Source organism: Syzygium oleosum, unplaced genomic scaffold (genome assembly GCF_021117445.2).
Source record: "Syzygium oleosum isolate NSW1041296 unplaced genomic scaffold, Sole_v2.1 Sole_v2.03, whole genome shotgun sequence".
Classification (NCBI taxonomy): domain Eukaryota; kingdom Viridiplantae; phylum Streptophyta; class Magnoliopsida; order Myrtales; family Myrtaceae; genus Syzygium; species Syzygium oleosum.
In genome coordinates this window covers 2,561,339-2,577,768 of record NW_026607487.1, presented here as the reverse complement: position 1 = coordinate 2,577,768, position 16,430 = coordinate 2,561,339, and the positions used below count along the sequence as shown (strand labels likewise).

General features: G+C 42.8%; 2 protein-coding genes across 3 annotated transcripts in view; both read right to left on the bottom strand.

The window, feature by feature from the left end:
* LOC115662822 (disease resistance protein RPV1-like) overlaps positions 1–16,430 on the bottom strand; it is a 207,020-nt gene that overhangs the window by 170,877 nt on the left and 19,713 nt on the right. The gene's annotated exons all lie outside the window — the stretch shown is intronic.
* LOC115662493 (disease resistance protein RPV1-like) overlaps positions 9,860–16,430 on the bottom strand; it is a 193,121-nt gene continuing 186,550 nt past the window's right edge. For both annotated transcript variants that reach the window (XM_056309526.1, XM_056309527.1), the window contains 4 exons: positions 11,723–11,929; positions 11,482–11,601; positions 11,244–11,363; positions 9,860–11,122 (listed from right to left, as the gene is read on the bottom strand). In XM_056309526.1, the coding sequence (XP_056165501.1) occupies positions 9,995–11,122; positions 11,244–11,363; positions 11,482–11,601; positions 11,723–11,929 (1,575 nt within the window). In that variant the 3' untranslated portion in view covers positions 9,860–9,994. The remainder of the gene's footprint in view (positions 11,123–11,243; positions 11,364–11,481; positions 11,602–11,722; positions 11,930–16,430) is intronic.

Sequence of the window (16,430 nt, the reverse complement as noted above, 5' to 3'; positions counted from 1 at the left end):
CCTTGATCATCACATAAGACCAACCAAGCCTGTCATAAAAGTAGCACCAGTTTACCTTGCTTGATAATCTTTCAAAACAATAGTGTGACTACTGATAATGTTAAGGTGGTCTACAATCATATATGATAGACTTGCCAAAACTAATTTTACATTTTTTTTATCACCAACCTGAAACAATTGAACCTTGAATTTTATTTTACCTTCGCTCCTTGTAGTTACTGGAAATTTATGCTCTTCTTAGAAGGTTTAAGGGGAACATCGAGGGAACAATAAGAAACTTGACAGGATTTTCATTCATCACAGAAAATTGAAAGTTGTTTGTCCCCAAAATCAATCAAATAGATACCCAAAGTGGAGCAAATCATTCTTAAAAAATAGAGCTTCAAGAAAAGTATTATTCTATACACTCACGCTGGCCATTCAAGGATGAAGAATCTTACTAGATGACCACTGCCTTCTATTGACATTTGGGTCTACATCTTGATCTTGGCTGAAACATCGTGCAAGCTTCTACGACCTACTAACTTGCTCCTTCAATTATGTAAGACTAGCAGTTCAGGAAAGTGCAAAACCCTGTCATGGAAGACCATCTTGTCAAAAGAAGATAGTGATGAAAAGTAGGCCATGAATATAATAAGAAAAATGATAGTTTACTGCTTATTTACCTCTGTTAAAGAAACATGACTCGTCTCACTGTTGTAATAAGGGTATAAGATCATCACATCATTATCACTGCGATATAATATTTCAACAGAGAGATCAAGACGGATCTCTTTCATAATTTCCAAAGATGCGTGTTCTAGATAATTTCAATAGCGTTTCCCATGAGTCACAACCACGAATATCCAAAAGAAATTAATCCAATTTTTCAAGTCGCTGAAGCTGAGTAAGTTTCATGCAGTCTTCAACTTTCCAATGGTCCTCACCTGTTGCTGATGCTTCATGTGCAAAATCCCTTTTCTTCATTTTGATTAGTCTCAGGTATGGAATTTGAAGTTCCTCAGCCAAGTTAGTCACACCCAAATCAGTTGATAAAACAATTCCATGACAACAATAGGATCAAGCGGGAGCAAATTCTTGAACTCCTTGCCCCATCTTGTTTCACAAACGGGCTAAAAACTGTCCAAGTATGCAAAAGGTCATTGATACAGCTGATTGAATTGAAGTCCTAAAGTAAGCCTTGATCATTACATAGACCAACCAAACCTGTCATAGAAGCAAGCACCAGTTTACCTCGCTTGATAATATTTCAAAACAACAGTTTGACTACTGGTAATGTTAAGGGGGTGTACATTCATATATGACAGACTAGCCAAAACTACTTTAACATTTTTTTTATCACCAACAAGAAACACTTGAACCTTATATTTTATTTCAGCTCAGTTCATCATACTTACTGGGAATTGATGCTCTTCTTAAAACGTTCAAGAGGAACATCATGGGAACATTAAGAAACTGGATAGGGTTTTTGTTCATCACGAAAAACCAAAAGGCCTTTGTCCCAAACATGACATCTGCCATTAGTCAAATTGGACACAAGACAACTCACAAAGGAACTCAAAATGGTCAAGGGTTTTTTCAAAGAAAATATGAATTTTGGACAAAGAAAATTTGGGCGTAGTTTACAATATTGAGTAGCAAAAGATCACCGGCCTCTAGTTGATAATTTCAAATCCTAGGTTTACAGAGAGGGAAACTGTAAATCACTAGGGAATTCTTGTTTACCTGTGTTTGATATTTTCATCCTTGCCTCACAAGCTGCTAATCTGTTTGCAGTCTACAAAAGCTGCCAATGGAAGGATAAATGAAAAACATTGCTATAACGTAATATGTAGGCAAATCCGGAGTTTCCAAAATCAATCAAACAAATACCCGGTGTGGAGCAAATCATTCTTAAAATATAGAGCTTCGAGAAAAGTATTACTCTATTCGCTCACACTGGCCGTTCAAGGATGAAAAATCTTACTAGATGACCAATTGTCATGCCCCGAACCCCAACGAGCTCGCGACATCCCCTGCTCCGGTCGAAATGATGCGACGTCCCAGGAACGTCGCCGACCCAACCCAAACATCAGAGCCACATGCGGAAGCGAATAACAAAACCCCGAACAAATAATGACGATAACGGGGTAGAACAACAGAACAATCCAGCAACCACATATTCATACAACACCAAATATACAAACATCATATTACAGACATAAATACAGACTAACATCCTCCACCACCGTTTTAACAAAAGATCAAGGTCTGGTTAACTTAACTTCCCTATGGGTCAACCCGATTTACACAACCCCTAAAACCCTAGGGAAAAACCTAAGGATCGCCCTCCTCCGGTCGCTTCGAATCTTCGGGTCCGAGCCTCCGACACTCACCTCGCAACTCCACTTTGGGCACCAAAAGCAGGCTCCCGAACTTCCAAAAGAAAGGGGCACTTCCGGGTTTAGGGCCGGGGTGCGAAAGTGGCGGTTATACAACCGTGAGACGAATCTCAATAAGTGTACAACCCCAAACCCCACGTAGGCACTCACGTACCGCCAGACGAAAACACACATAACACACAACGATCGGCCAAACTAACAATCACATGCGACCCTACCTAGAATCCATCACGCACGTTCCTGCACGTTAGACAATAACACAGCCAACACATCACAGCAAGGAATCACAGACGCGCGCGTGCCTTAATTATAAGACATAAACCACTTGGGCACATCCCATACCGTGCCTAGCAGTTTCTACCCCATAATTAAGCATCACATCACGCAATAAAAACACACTCGCACACTAACTCACACCATGCGTCACTTTCTCAATCCTCGCACCTCAAGCCAATTTCCACTCATTCTCAACTCTTCCACCACTACCGCGCCCGCGTAAAACGCATCAGGCCAACGGTCTTCTGACCTCGTCAGGCATCGTCACCCCGTCGGGCCGGGCATCGTCACCTCGTCGGGGCGGCATCGTCCCGCGTAAACGTACACGCCTCGGGACGGAATCCTACACACACTTTCCTTCTACCGCGCCCGCGTAAAACGCATCAGGCCAACGGTCTTCTGACCACGTCAGGCATCGACACCCCGTCGGGCCGGGCATCGTCACCTCGTCAGGGACGGCATCGTCCCGCGTAAACGTACACGCCTCAGGACGGATCCTTTCCAACCAATCCTACATTTCTGTACCCTCGTTCCACTCAAATCACACTTACACATGGCCAACAACACTCACGGTCATACACAACCTCACGCCTTACACACAATCCACCACGTATGGTCAACATACACACCTCACACACATTTCATGATTACTCATTCTCGTCACATGAACACGCACACATAACCACACACTCTTGGTACACAAATTCATTGCACAATCACACTCCCATACTCACACATCTCACGGCCACACACACGAGGCACACGACCAAGCCACATTCAGTCCGAAACACACACCAAACCAGCCAACCATCACGAGCCACACAACCACATACAAAGTGCCATTCAAGGCATAATTCTACCAATCAATCGCACAATTCAGTCACAATCAATCCACAACACCTCAGCCATCATCGAGCCTCCTAAACCTCGCAAATTTCCTTGCCAACTCAGTCTCCGATTCAGCCCACAACAACCACACAATCAGCCTTCAATTTAGTCCTAAAATAGCCACATAAACTACCCGAACTAAACCCTAAACATGCCCTACGATACCCGAACTCCTAAATGACATTTGGGGAAACACTTACCCAAAAAGGCGAGACAGAATGGGGCTGGAACGGGCCGGGACAGCGGTAGCAGCGTCGCCGGCGACGTACGGACGGCGTGAACAGTACTTTTCGTACGGACACCGTACGGACAGGCTAGGACGGTGGCAGCGAGTGCGGTGGCATATTCGCCCAGCGTCCGTACTGGTCCGGCGTGAAGCAGTGATCCGTACGGACGGTGGCAGTACCCCATCTGCGGCCACTTTGTACGGGCGGTGCTAGCGCGGCGTATGGACGTCTTTGGGCAGGCTGGAGTGTCGGCAGGCAGCGATCGGAGCTCGGCGAAAGCTCCGTGATGCTTGTTTACTGAGGCCACGGGAAGAGAGAAAAAGAGAGAGAGAGAGGGCTGTTCTGGACTGAAACCGGGGCTGTGGTGGCTGGTCTTGAATCAGCCGATTCTTGGTGGTCTTTGGATGGGCGGGGGCAGACCGGTGAGTCTTGTTCCGGCGTGAACAGTCTGGGTTTGAGCTATAAACGTAAACTGCAGAAATGGAAACGGGAAAAGAGAGAAAATTTTGGGGGAAATGGCTGAATGGTCTTCACGAGAGAGAGAATAGTCTGGTCAAATGAGTCAAAGATGGTCTAAGTGGAGTCCAAGTGTCATTATCTAAGCCCATTGGACACTTTTGCCCTTGATCCAAAGGACAAGATTTGATCAAATCCAATAATTTAGGGGTGAAATGGTCTTTTGTCCCTAACCATGGTTGACCAGACCTGGCTTAGTCCCAATTAACCTTGGTTAACCCCAAAATTTTGACCAATTTTCGGAATTAAATAAAATGGTCTTAGGGGCATTTTCGTAATTTTTCGGTCCCGGGTCAAAATTCCAATTTTCGCACATACGCGTTCCATATGTGCGTGGCCAACATAATATGGCATCGGAATCGCGAAATTCATCGCGCAAGCCCTCGAAAATCCACGTCAAAGTTTCAGGAATAAAATAATATTATTTTTTCAATTTTTGTCGAAATTCCAATTTTTGGCCAAAACCACTCTGAATGTGCGTGGCCACCCCAAAATGACACTAGCCTCGAAAAATAACCTCAAACGACTTCAGAATCGCCATCGGTGACCAGAGGGGCAAAATCGTCATTTCCGGGTCCCGGACCGAAATCCATTTTTTTGCAGAAATGGGTGGTCCCAAGGTTGGCCAAGCCAAAAACGTCATCGGCCGCTCAAAATTGTCACTTTCAAAATTCTCGATTCCCGGGCCCGAATTCCAAGAAATAACTAAAATTGGATAATCGCGACTTTAGCTTATCTTTGGCTAACGGGTGGCTCTCTGGAATTACGCGCTCTCGACCCGTGACCGACACTAAGTCAAATCACGTTTAAGTTTACTCTACCCAGGACGACCTCGATTGTCATATAATTGCGAGGGTCTGTCACTAGTTCCCTTCGGACACGATCAATCAGATAGACCGGTCTCGGTTGGATCAAAACATTCCCTCGTCAATTCATATGGTTGAAGATCAAACCCAGGTCGAGTTCTTTGGTCGTGCGAACTCAATCCCGTAACGGCCCTACCCCTAAGGTTAGCATCCCGTGAATGCGCATTTCCGGGTGAGATTTCACTATAAGTGCATTGATCAAATTCATTTCCTAAATCCCGGGAAAAGGATCGAAAATTCAGACTGTTACACCAATGCCTTCTATTGACATTTGGGTCTACATTTTGATCTTGGCCAAAACATCATGTCAGCTTCTATGACCAACTCCCCCACTCCTTCAATTATGTAAGACTAACAATTTAGGATGGTTCATAATCAGAACCCTGTGATAGAAAACCTTCTTGTCAAAAGAAGATAGTGATGAAAAGTAGGTCATGAATCTCAGAAGAAAAATGATTGTTCACTGCTTATTAACCTCTGTTGAGGAAACATCACTCTATGAGTCGCAATACAACTTTGATTCATAATTTCTAAAGACGCGTGTTCCAGATAATTTCGGTATTGCTTCCAATGAGTCGCAACCAGAAATATCCAAATCAATTAAATCCAACTTTTCAAGTCCTTGAAGTTGAGTAAGTTTCTTGCAATCTCGAACATTTAGAGATCATAACCTCTCACATCCCGTCAAATTTGGCAAAGTTTCCATTGATTCGCATCCTCTAAAATCCAACTTTTCTAAGAACTTCGCAGCCTTGGGACCTTGAATTTAGACTAGATTGTTGCACCTGACAGCCACTAATTTCTTGAAACACCATGATTCTGGATAGAGAAGCCTTTCAATGGAATTGCAGTCATACATAAATATGCCCTTCAAGAACTTCAAATTATCCTGGCCCTGAATTTCAACTAGGTTATTGCAATCCGTAACGTGTAATTTTTTCAGACGAATTAATTGTGAAAGGTCCAACCTTTCAATGGAACTGCAGTTTTTTTTATTGAAAACTCTTCCAAGTTCTTCAATCCATCGAGCTTAAGCAATATCGGCTTATCACACTCCCAAATAAGGAGTTTCAAGAGTCTTGAGGAAAGCTCCGGGATGTCTTCAAGTAGATGGCATGCCTGAAGATGGAGTTTTTCTAGGTGGATTGAGCTAGAAAGCTGTGGCAACGTGGAACTCTGACAAGAGATCCATAGATACATCAAGCCCGAAGGAAGCTCTGGCAGTGACCGGAGCTTGTCACAGCCCAATAGGCTAAGGCATTGGAGAGAAGAAAGATTACGAATGCTTTCTAGCAGGTTAATATCAGCACGCAAGTGATATTGACAATCTCGAGCAAAGACAAGTCACCAATTTCACTTGGAATTGCTCTTTCAGACTACGGCATGATAGGAGACTTAGAGTGCGCAGATTTTTAACCTTCCAATAGCACTAGGAAGCTTTTCAATCCCACAACCACTAATGTCCAGATGTTGCAAATTCTGTAATCCCAAATTGAGCTAGGGATTTTTCTGAGAGACTCACAACAGCTGGCACTCGATTTCTCCAGCTTCCTCAGAGAACCGATAGATGTAGGAATCTCAGTAATATCAGCAAAATTTAATACAAGTTCTTCTAATTTGACAGATTCGCCTCCTTTCTGTTCTAACTCACATACCCATCTGCTCTTGGTCCAGTCCATTGCCACATTCTTCTACCACGATCCCAATTCTCTTGTGGATCCTAAGATTGCCACGCTCTCCCCAATTTCAACTTGATGATCCAGCCGAACACTGTGACGCACCTTCTCCCGTCCCGGCTTTGATATGATCTTCTTCATTTTCTTCTCCTCTTCTCTGCAATAAACACACTATGTTATAGCTTCTACCAGTAGCCTCCTTCCTTGTCTAAACAATTTAAACAGCAATTTTTACGCGAACCACCAATTCGTCCACCTGAGAGAATCTCGAAAGGAAAAAGTAATGCTGCTCTTCAGGAACGAACTGGTCTCTCTACTTGGTTTAGGTATGAAAATATACATGGTTGTGTCTCTTCTGCTTTTATATTCATGCTTAAATAAATCAAGTTTGAAATTACACGACCAAAGTGATTGCAAAATGCCTACATATGAATTTTCCGAGCTAACCAGACCAGAGAGATAATTTTACACTAATGAACGCCTTTATTTTGTGTTCAAAATTCGTCCAAAATGAGAAACTACTGTCTTCTTGGAAACCTTTTGATTGAAACTCTTTAGACAGACTATTTGCTTATTCCACAGCATTTGCTTTTTCCACGAAAAAAGTCTCTCCCAGTCACAAAACTGTAGCTTGAAGTGGACATCTAAATGGTAATCTTGTTAACAAATCTCATTTTATGCTTGACTTCACATATAGAACCACCTGCACATGCGGTATTTCTCCAAGTGATTTATGATGCGGCCTTTGCTAAAGAATAGCACGATTTCAAAGCTTGCAAAGGACTAATACACCACACGAGAAGATGTTGTCTTATATCAAGAATCCTTTGAAGAGTATTAACAACACGGAGCAAATGATAAACGCCAATAGCAAAGAACTTCGGAATGCCTTTCCATACTGACATAGCTCATTCTTGCCCATATCTCCAACCCCTGGTGTTTGGGGACTTTCTCCGAGTTTCATCAAATGCAGCTTTAATCTGCACAAGGAAGATAGCACTGACTAATTATCATATAAATGAAGATATCCAAGATTGTAGCATCAGAATTTACCCCATGAGAGATAAGTTACAAATGCGTAAACATCGACACCAATCGGAGTTGGACCACAATGAACAGAGACTTCATTAGCTGGCTGATGAAAAAGAAACCAACAGGCTTAAAAGAAGTAAGCAATTAGCAACACTTTCCCTGTTTGTGTTTGGGAACGGAATTGAAGTTAATAAAATTATGCTGAAAAGGTGAAGTGCCTAAACTACAGAACAGAAAGATGAATTGCTACTGGGTTATTTTGCAAGATCCAATTAGCAAAATCAGCAATACGGGATAGTTTGCAAGGAGGTCAATTTCAACTTTACAAATCCAATGCTGCATACATGAGAACTGAGCTTATCAAATTAGAAACCTATATGACAACATTCAAAGGATATCATCACATAAATAAACCGATAGATATGGAGGAGCCTAGCAGTGCATACCTCCCTCTGCAGAGCCTCATCAATTCCAGAGTGATATCATTAGAATACAACTGCATCGGACAACTCTGCATCAGGGCAACATACAAAAAATCAGCAGCTTAGCATTTGATTAAAGGAGAGCTAGAACCTATTGAGCGTACAGAAAGCATATTTAATTGAAAAAAATACATTTACAATCATTCAGGGATGTGAAGTAGAGATCAGATCAAGTGTTTGAAAATTCAGAAGCATCAAAACTTCCTTGGGACACTCCAGTCGACCCCGGAGCGTCTTCAAGGTTGGCACACAAGAGTGTCCTCAGCTGTTGCTGATGCTTCCCCTGCAAAATCCCTTTTCTTTATTTTGATCGGTCTCAGGTATGGAATTTGAAGTTCCTCAGCCCAGTCAGCCACACCCAAATCAGTCATGTGATAAAGCAATTCCATGACAACAATAGGATCAGACGGGATGCAAACTAATTAGCAAATTCTTGAGCTCCTCGTCCCAGCTTGTTTCAGAGATGGGCAAAAAATTGCCCATTAATGCAAAAGGTCATCGATACAGTTAATTGAATTGAAGTCCCAAAGTAAGCCTAGATCGTTACATAGACCAACCAAACCTGTCATAGAAGCAACAACAGTTTACCTTGCTTGATAATCTTTCAAAACAACAGTTTGACTACTAGTAATGTCAAGGTGGTCTACATTCATATATGACAGACTAACTAAAACTACTTTAAACATTTTTTTTTTGTCACCAACCAGAAGCACTTGAACCTTGAATTTTATTTTAGCTCAGTTCATCATATTTACCGGAAAGTGATGCTCTTCTGGGAAGGTTAATGCAGGATAGCAAGGGAACAATAAGAAACTTGACAGGGTTTTCGTTCATCACGGAAAATCAAAAGGCATTTGTCCCAAACAGGACATCTGCCATTAGTCAAATTTGACATACAAAAGAACTCGCAAAGGAACTCAAAATGGCCAAGGACTTTTTTCAAAGAAAATATGAACTTTCGACATTGGGAAATTCTGGGCGTAGTATATAATAATGAGTAGCAGAAGTTCATCGGCCTCTAGATGAAAATTTCAAATCCCGCGTTTATCAATAGGGACTCTGTTAATCACCAAGTAATTCTTGTTTACCTTTGTTGATATTTTCATTCTTGCCTCGCAAGCTGCTATCTGTTTGCAGTCTACAGAAGCTGCCAATGGAAGTGTAAACGAAAAACATTGCTATAACGTAATCAACAGCAATTATACAGAGGCAGATCTGGAGTTTCCAAAATCAATCAAATAGATACCCGGTGTGGAGCAAATCATTCTAAAAAAAGAGAGCCTCGAGAAAACTGTTACTCTATTCGTTCACACTGGCCATTCCAGGATAAAGAATCTTACTATGCCTTCTATTGACATTTGGTTCTACATTTTGATCTTGGCTGAAGCATCATGTTAGCTTCTATGAGCAACTCCCCCACTCCTTCAATTATGTAAGACTAGCAATTTAAAGAAAGTACAGAACCATGCCATGGAAAACCTTCGTGTGAAAAGAAGATAAAGTAGGTCATGAATCTCAAAAGGAAAAAGATTGTTCACTGCTTATTTATCTCTATTGAAGAAACATGACTCGTCTCACTGTTGTAATATAAGATTCCTCACATCATTATCACTGCAAGATAACATTTCCATAGAGAACACAACACAGCTCTCATTCAGAACTTCTAATAACGCGCGTGCAAGATAATTTCGATATTGCTTCCAATGAGTCGCAACCAGAAATATCCAAATCAATCAAATCCAACTTTTCAAGTTCCCGAAGCTGAGTAAGTTTGTTGTAGTTTCGAACAATTAGAGATCGTAACTTCTCACATCCCGTCAAATTTGGCAACATCTCCATTGATTCGCATCCTATAAAATCCAACACTTCTAAGAATTTCGCACCATCAAGACCTCGAATTTCAACTAGATTGTTGCACCTGACAGCCACTAACCACTTCAAACGCCCTGATTTTGGACAGAGAAGCCTTTTAAAGGAATTGCAGTCATATATAAATATGCCCTCCAAGAACTCCAAATTATCACTGCCCTGAATTTCGACTAGGTCATTGCAATGCTCAGCGTGTAATCGTTTCAGATGAATTAACCGTGAAAGGTCCAATCTTTCAATTGAACTGCACCTTTTTATTGAAAGCTCTTCCAAGTTCTTCAATCCATCGAGCTTAAGCAATATTAGCTTACCACACTTCTCAATACGGAGTATCAAGAGTCTCGAGGGAAGCTCGGGGATGTCTTCAAGTAGATGGCATCCTAGAAGATGGAGTTCTTCTAGGTGGATTAGGCTAGAAAGCCGTGGCAGCGACCGGAGCTTGTCACAGCGCCATAGGTCAAGGTGCTGGAGAGAAGAAAGATCCCCAATAGCACTGGGAAGCTTTTCAATCCCAGAATCACTCAAGTTCAGGTGTTGCAAATTTTGTAAATCCCCAATTGAGTTAGGGATTTCTCTCAGTGACTCACAACGGTAGGCGCTCAGTGTCTTCAGCTTCTTCAGAGAACCAATGATAGACGTAGAGATCTCTGTAATACCAGAATCATCTAATACAAGTTCTTCTAATTCTTTTAATTCGCACACTTCCTCTGGTAGCTCCTTGAGACTAAAACAGAAGCTCAATTCCAAGGAAATGAGGCTCTTGAGTTTGCCAACAGAAGGGTGTAGATGCTCTAGTGCGGCACAATGGTCCAAGCGGAGAACCCTCAACTGCGTGAAAGCCGAGAGATCAGGAGTACATCTTAAACCGTTGCAACCGCTAAGGTCGAGAACTCGTAGCCGCTCTGCCGTCTACACAAAAAGAGGAGTATAAAGCTGTCAAAAGAATGAGTGGGGGATCGGCTAAACAAAAACAAAACCCAAAAAATCAGAGAGAGAGAGAGAGAGATGTCTTTTTTCTCCCCAATCTTACCGTGATCAAACTCCATCCTTCCCAATCCTCTGTGATGATGTGGCTGTATGATAAATCCGAGAAATCAGGAGTACATCTTAAACCAAAGATCCATCTGTGAACTTGAAGCTGCTTTGCCGGCTACACAAAAAGAGGAGAATAAAGCTGTCAAAAGAACGAGTAGGGGATTGGCTCAACAAAAACAAAACGCAAAAAATCAGAGACAGAGAGAGGATGTCTTTTCTCTCCCCAATCTTACCGTGATCAAACTCCATCCTTCCCAATCCTCTGTGATGATCTGGCTGTGTGATAAATCCGAGAAATCACGAGTATATCTTAAACCAAAGCACCATCTGTGAACTTGTAGCCGCTCTGGCGGCTACACAAAAAAGAGGAGAATAAAGCTGTTAAAAGAATGAGTGGCGGGATCGGCTAAACAAAAACAAAACCCAAAAAATCACAGAGACAGAGAGGATGTCTCTTCTTTTCCGCCATCTTACCGTCATCAAACTCCCTTCTTCCCGGTCCTCTGTCATCACGCTCTCTGATAATTCCAGCACCGATAAGTTCGGTAGATGCAAATTGGTCGTTGGAAGAGGCGATTTGCTTCTCCAGACCTCCCACTGAAGCCATCTTATTTCAGAAAGGAGTTCGTTAGAAGAGTCTCCGCTTGTAGCTGTCCGCATCCAGTCACGGAACCAGGACCTCTGCAAGTTTTTTCAAATGGTTCATCTGAGTACGTCTGGATACGGGGGAAGGCATTCAACTTGTAACTTTTTGTTTTTGATTTTTTTTGAAAAAAAAATTGGATTTGCACCGATTTTGTTATCTTTTTATCCTTCCCGTGTATAAAAATGGACACATGAACTCACATTTAATTTTTTTTTGACGATCTTTTGAAATTCGTGAAAATAAAGAAAAAATAGTAAATTGCTTTAAAACAACTAAGGCAAATGCACCTCAATGTTTTATCTTTTGATTTTTTTTTTTCAAATTTTGTAGCTCGTGCACTTTGACTTTTATTTAAGACCAAATACGTGAAACCATTTTGCAAAGTACAAATGTTTATTTGTAAATTTTCATATGACTTGTGTTAATTTTTCAAAAGAATTTGCTAAAGAGTGATGGTGGGCCACCTCTAAGTAGCTAAGGAAGGACTCGATTTTCATTTCATCAACTATATTTGCGGAGTGTTTAATCATTTTTTTTTTGAAAACTGAAACTTTATTTTTGTAAAGTACGTTTAAAAAGAGATGTGGTGACATTGGTTAGCAATACACTTTTTAGGTTATAAGCAACATCTTTAAGCCAAGCGCGCCATATGAAAGTTTATGGAGAAATATCACTTATTTTTATTTACCAAAAAAAATCTGAAGATACAAATGTCCATTTGCATAAGAATGGCACTGTTTCTTTTTGCATCTTATAAGTTGAAACATACTATTATAATTTCCTGATAACACAGATCATTTAATTAGTTGAATATGATGAAAAAAATCCCATATGGCTTTGATTGACTTTAATAATGTTGACACCTATTTTTGATTTGCCCAAAATTAATTACACAAAATTTAGGAATTAATTTTCTTTAATTCCTAAAACAAAAAAATATTTCTATTTAAATGCATTGCATATAGACATTAGGCATATGTGAATTAATAGGGCCTATTAGAGCATATTTTCTTAAATTTTAAACAAAAATTAAAAAAAAAAAAAAACACCAAAAAAAAAAAATAAAATCGAGTCGGGTAGGTCGGGTGAGTAGCCGACCCATTTCTTTTTCCTTTTTTCCTTTTTTCCCCGGGCCCCGACCCTTTTCTTTCTTTTTTCCCTTCGCGCGGGCCGTCCCGCTTTCCTTTCCTTCTTCTTTCCCACGCCCTTCTTGGGCTGGCCGGCCTACTGACCTTCTTCCTTCCTTCCTTCCCCTGCGCGGCCGCTCTCTCCTCCCCTGTTCTCCCCGTGCGCGACCAAGGCGTGACGCACGGCGGCGCCGCTCCTCATCGTCGTCATCCGGCGAGAGAGGCCCGGGCGGGCACGCACGAGGGATCGCCATTAAGGCCGGTCCCGTCTTCCTCATCTCCCAGGCTCTCTCTCCCTCTCTCGCACCTTCACCGAACCGGCCCCCCTTTTGCTCTGCTCTGCTCTGCACCGGCCTGCAAATGGCCACGAAAGTCGTGGCGTGGCGTAGGCCGGTGCAGGCCGAGGTCACGCCGACGCAGAGAGGCAGAGAGACACGTCGATGCCGCCTTAAGGTCAGAGAGAGAGAGAACGCCCGGGGGTCGGCCATTTTTGGAGAAAAACGGAGAGAGAGTCCGAGAGAGGCCGGAGAGAATCAGAGAGAAACCGAGAAGAGAGAGGAGCCTCGGAGGGTCTTGCATGTCCCAGCCGGCCTCGTCGTCACCAGCAAGCCGACCGGCAACCCCCGGAAGCAGCCCCGGTCGGACATTTTGAGAGAAAACAGAGCAGAGAAAAACAGAGTGAGAGAGAGAAACCGAGAGAGACCGAGAGAGATTAGAGAGTGAAACGAGAGAAGAGAGAGGGGCGAGAGTCCGCCGGAGCTAAAGAAGAACCCGGCGGCGGTCGTCGGCGCGCCGGACTTCTGCGGAAGCCGCCCGGGCCCGTCGGCCGGTGAGCCCACTCGCCGCGAAGCTCCTCGTTTCCACGATTTTTGGCTCGGTTTGGCGGGACTCGCGCCCGGCCGTTTCAGCGCGAATCCGGCCCATACCGTCGTCGGTCCCGACTCTAGTCGCCGTCGGAGGTGAACCCGGAGCCGCCAGAGTCGACCGGATCGCCGGAGGAGGTCGGAATCCCCGTTTTCCACGCGCCCGCGGGCGTTCGACGAAATGTCTCAACCACGCCGGTTTTGTTTCATCGCCGGCCGCGAACGGTGGTCCGACGGCGGCTCAGGGTGGAGTGGCATGGCCAGCGGGCGGTCCTAGTCGGGCGACTTAGGGGCGGCCCCGCTGGTCGGCCAGGCGGACGGCCAATTTTGGCATCGCCAGCGCCCTCCTCAGGTCTGTTTGTTCGGGTCGGATTCGGCCCGAATCAGCAGATCCGACCCGAAATCAACGCCGGTCGGATCCGTTGACTCGGAGTCGGTTCCAATGGCCGGATATCGGTTCAGACCCGAGTCAACGCCCGGGTCGGATCAGATTGACCCGGGTCGGATCCGACCCGACCCGGTTAATATTATAATATTATTTTATTAAAAAAAATTAAAAATTAAAAATTTTAAAAAAAATTTTAAGAAAAAAAAATTATTATTATTATTATTATTTGTTCTTTCTTCTGTATTATTATTATTATTATTTTTTTTTTTCGAAAAAAAATTAAAAAATTAAAAAATTAATTTTTTTTTTTTAAAATTGTATTATATTCTAAATGTTTTATTTGTTATAGTATTATTATGCATAATTTACCATGTTTAAATTAGATAAACCTAGGATTACGCGGTAGTATTTTGCATGATAGTTTTTATTACCGTTGTATTGTTATGCATGTTTTTAATACAATTGCTTGAGCTGTTGTGTTTTGAATGTCATCTGACTTAGTTAAGGTTAGAACCTTAGGCTGCATGAATGGTTGTGTTCCTGACTGCTAATCGTTTCTGATTATGCACTCGCTTGATCACCTCACATGTTAGGAGAAAGGTCCTAAAATCAATCAAAATTGCACGACAAATGTTTTCGAGAAATGAACAGGGGTAAAATGGTACAGAAAGGGCATTAGTTATCTAACTAGTGTAACCAAGTCCCAATTCGGTTAATCTACGGTTCGTAGGAATAGGGTGATTCTCCCATCACCCTATTTGGGTTTCTAATCGACCCACCCCAAATCGATTAGTGGCGACTCCTCGATATAAACCACTTGCATGTTAAAAACTTAAACCCTAAGTCGCGATATGGTATGGGCTTGGGAGAGCCAGGAGTTAAGTCCCGAACCTAGACTTAGCACGTACCGGGTGAGCCCCCTTCTCTTTGCATGTCGTTTAAAAAAGGGCTCGGGAGTTCGGTCGCGACAGACTGGCGACTCCGCTGGGGACTTGTTTTTTTTAAAAGTGGACTTAGGCCAAAAATTTTATCCTGTTCAAAATGATTTTGTTTGGCGTAAGGACTCAGGTATGAACGACATTAAGGTGTTGTTTGTTCTTGCGGGTTCGAATTGATTGTTTATAATTTGTTGTGCATGCTTTAATGATTTAGCACTACACCGTTGCACACACAACCACGCTTGGGACTGGGCGCGATAGGGCATCCTAGGATGGTGTTAAGAAAGATACGACCTCGAACGCGAGTCCGCGATGTAGAGGTTGCCTTTCTTTTCCCCGGAATTTATTTCTAAAAAATCGTAAAGAAGTATCTTTAGCCGCTATTCGCGTGACTATAAGATATTCCTTTCGATTCGGCCGAGGTTAAAAGGACTTGACACCAACGCGAGGCTGCGACGGTCGGGCACCCTTTTAACTTCATTTCTTTGGGCCGATCTAGATAGAAATCGAACCTCACTCCTCATGTGTATGTCATTGTGATTGCCATGGTTCAAGGAAAGGTATATATTCATCCCTTTTCATTTTATTATCCAGTGTACTTATTCATTTGATTCGTTTTTTTTAGGCCACCCGTTGATTGCATTTTATACACGATGGGAAGAGCTGATGTCCAATTTGTCCCCACTCCTAAAAAAGAGCTTCTGGCATGGTGGGACCGACTCGATCAAAATGGCCAACGGTATGTTAAAGCAAGAATTGGTCGCCTACTCCCCTTGCTCAAAATCAACATCCATTCGGCATGATGCAAGCATTAGCACATTTCGGTGTCCACAAACATCCACTTTCATATTCGGTAAGTTTGAGATGACCCGACCCACGGAGGAGTACAGGCGTTGTCATTGGAAAGCCTTTGGGATCGAACTCATCAAACCACTTTTGGGTGTGTCTCCTCTATCCGAATTATCCCAGTTTTTGCGAACCGATAGCAATACCGTGAAAAGAGTCGTTAAAGCCTATTGCAATGCCTGCCCCTGGTTTTTCCTAAATGAACGTTTTGAAAGTCAACCCATGAGCCAAAAAGCTAAAATTTTTATCCTTGCTTTTGTTGGGTGTGTCATTTTCCCCCATCGTAGAAATTCAATAAACCCTTCAATTGCGTATGTGGCCAAACAAATTTGCACGGCTTGGGTTATGTTAACTCGGTTCTAGCGAAACATTTT